The sequence below is a fragment of the Chrysochloris asiatica genome, unplaced genomic scaffold (assembly GCF_000296735.1).
Source record: "Chrysochloris asiatica unplaced genomic scaffold, ChrAsi1.0 scaffold00047, whole genome shotgun sequence".
In the NCBI taxonomy this organism is placed as follows: domain Eukaryota; kingdom Metazoa; phylum Chordata; class Mammalia; order Afrosoricida; family Chrysochloridae; genus Chrysochloris; species Chrysochloris asiatica.
This window is the reverse complement of record NW_006408565.1, coordinates 10,708,216-10,710,976: the sequence shown is the minus strand read 5'-3', so window position 1 is coordinate 10,710,976 and position 2,761 is coordinate 10,708,216. Positions and strand designations below refer to the sequence as shown.

At 38.1% G+C, this 2,761-nt stretch overlaps 1 protein-coding gene across 1 annotated transcript; it reads right to left on the bottom strand.

Annotated features, from left to right (window-relative positions):
• Nucleotides 1–2,309: 2,309 nt before the first annotated feature.
• LOC102833509 (NADH dehydrogenase [ubiquinone] 1 subunit C1, mitochondrial-like) lies at nucleotides 2,310–2,540 on the bottom strand. Its single transcript, XM_006862382.1, has one exon. It carries the CDS (start codon nucleotides 2,538–2,540, stop codon nucleotides 2,310–2,312), a length of 231 nt encoding a protein of 76 aa, XP_006862444.1.
• Nucleotides 2,541–2,761: the final 221 nt, after the last annotated feature.

Here is a 2,761-nt window from a genome sequence, read left to right as displayed (position 1 = left end):
TACAGATTAGTAAGTACAAGCAAACGCATCCTTACTTTGCTTATTGGGTAATCCAATACTATCTGCGTTTTATGGTCTTGGGCAACTCTCTAAACCTCTCTGAGCATCCGTTTCTTCAGCAGTAAGAAGGTGATGATGATAGCACATCTCTCCCAGGTCTGTGTGAAATGAAATGGGATATGAAAATGCTTAGAAGAGTGCTGGGCTCAGAGATGCTCAATAAATGTCAGTTGAATCTTGGAGCAGATAATGCCTTTTAAAGTATGATTCTAGGGTCACCTCAATTCTTTCTTAATCATTCTCCAATAGTATCCCACTGCATTTAGAATAAAATTTAAACTCCTTCCAAGTCAAAGAAGGCCCTGCACAGTCGAATCCTCAACTATCTCTTCAACCCACCAGCTACATCTGTCTTCTGTCTGTCTGCTCACAGAACTTGACAACTTTCCAGAATGGTCCCTACCCTGTTAGCTGTTTTCTCCTCATCCTGCCAAGAAAATGAATTCCTCAGAATAGCCATCAATTAAAAACTAGGTCTCTATCATCATTCTTGCTTTTCATTCAGAAAACTAAAGAACAATATATAAAACTGCAAGTTCCATAAAGGCAGGGACTACCAGGTGTTTACCCAATGCTTGACACAATGCTAGACTCATAGTTCTTTGTTGTTAGGTACCATGGAGTTGGTTCAACTCATAGGGACACTATGCCCAACAGAACAAAACACTGCCCAGTCCTGCACCATCCTCACAATTGTTATGTTTGAGTCCATAGTTGCTGCCACTGTGTCAATCCGTCTTTTTAATTAACCTTCCACTTTACTAAGCATGATGTCTTTCTCCAGGGCCTGATCCCACCTGACACAATGTCCAAAGAATGAGAGACAAAGGCTTGCCATCCTGGCTTCTAAGGAGCATTCTAACCATATTTCTTCCAACACAGATTCATTTGTTCTTCTTGCAGTCCATGGTACTTTCAATATTCTTCATCAACACCATAATTCAAATGCAGCAATTCTTCTATGGTCTTCCTTATTCATTGTCCAACTTTCACATGCATATGAGACTTGGGTCAGGCACACTTTAGCTCCTCGGACTGACAGCTTTCTCTTGAACATTTTAAAGAGGTCATTTGCAGCAGATTTGCCTAATGCAATATGTCATTTTGTTTCTTGACTGCTGCTTCCATGAGTGTTGATTGTGGATCCATGCAAAATGAGGTCTTTGAAAACTTAAACCTTTTCTGCATTTATCATAATGTTGTTTATTGGTCCAGTTGTGAGTGTTTTTTGTTTTGTTTTCATTGAGGTGCAATCCATACTGCAGGCTGTAGTCTCTGATTTTCATCAGTAGGTATTTTAACTCCTCTTCATTTCCAGCAAGCAAGGTAGTATCATTTGCATATCGCAATTCATTGATGAGTCGTCTTTCAATCCTGATGCCATGCTCGTCATATAATTCAGCTTCTGGATTATTTGCTTAGCATGCAGATTGAATATCTATAGTGGAAGGATACAGCCCTGGTGTACACCTTTTCTTATTTTAAACCAGTCAGTATCCCCTTATTCTGTTTGAAGGGCTGCCTCTTGGTCTATGTACAGTTTCCTCATGAGCACAATTAAGTGTTCTGGAATAGTAATTGTTTGCAATGTTATCCATCTGACATCTGCAATGATAGCCCTCATTCCAAATCCTCTTTTGAATCTGGCTTGAATTTCTGGCAGCTCCTTGTTGATGTACTACTGCAACTGTTTTTGAATTCTCTTCAGATACATTTTATTTGCATGCGATATTAATGATATTGTTTGATGATTTCTGTATTCCATTAGGTCACTTCTTTTAGAAATAGGCACAAATGTGGATCTCTTCCAATTGGTTGACCAGGTAGCTGTCTTCCAAACTTCTTAACGTAGGTGACTGAACACCTCCAGAGCTACATCAGTTTGTAGAAATATTTCAGTTGATATTCCGTCAGTTCCTGGAGCCTTATTTATTTATCTATTTTTCATATTGTACTTTGTTAATTGATTAAAATTTTCAACTTGCACATTTAACACAATGTACCTTTCTGTTGAAATATTTCTAATACTGTACCTTAGAACTGATGTTTTTGGCAACTTATCACAATATGTAATAACTAAAGAATACAGAACTCTTTTTATTTTCCCACTTAATGATGCAACACACAAATGTTGACAATATATATTCATATATAACTTATTCCTCTCTCATTTACTATAAAAAATTGGTGAATCCAGAAGAATTGCTGTAATTATTGTATGGTCCATACTATAATAATATTTCAATAGTTTATGCCAATCCATTTCTTCTTTTATGTTCAAAACCATTTTCATTATGCTGATTGATGAGACAGACCCACAGGAAGACTGACCAGCCCAAGGTCAGTCTAACTTTCAACCAGTCAGGCTTGGTATTTGGTGGTTCCCAAACATAGAACTTTGACCTCACTGAAAGGCCACTAGAGAGCTGAACCAGGGTCATCAGCTGAGAGAAGGGGCACAGAAATGCGGACAGCACCATGTTGCCGGCCAGATTCCACCTTCCCTTCTCCCCAAATGCCATAGGTTCTTGATTATATGTATGATATCTCTTAAAATGACTGAGCAGCGACCTGTTCTTTTTGGAACAGTGACTCTGGGTATTCCTTCCATCTTCTTTTGGTATTTTGTATATCATTCAATATTTTTCCCATTGAATCCTTCAACACTGCAAATCAAGACTTGCATTTTTCTCCTTTTTTT

Excerpts from the sequence above, each read along its gene's own strand:
- LOC102833509 (XM_006862382.1), bottom strand. The coding sequence starts at position 2,540 with ATGGTGCTGTCCGCATTTCTGTGCCCCTTCTCTCAGCTGATGACCCTG.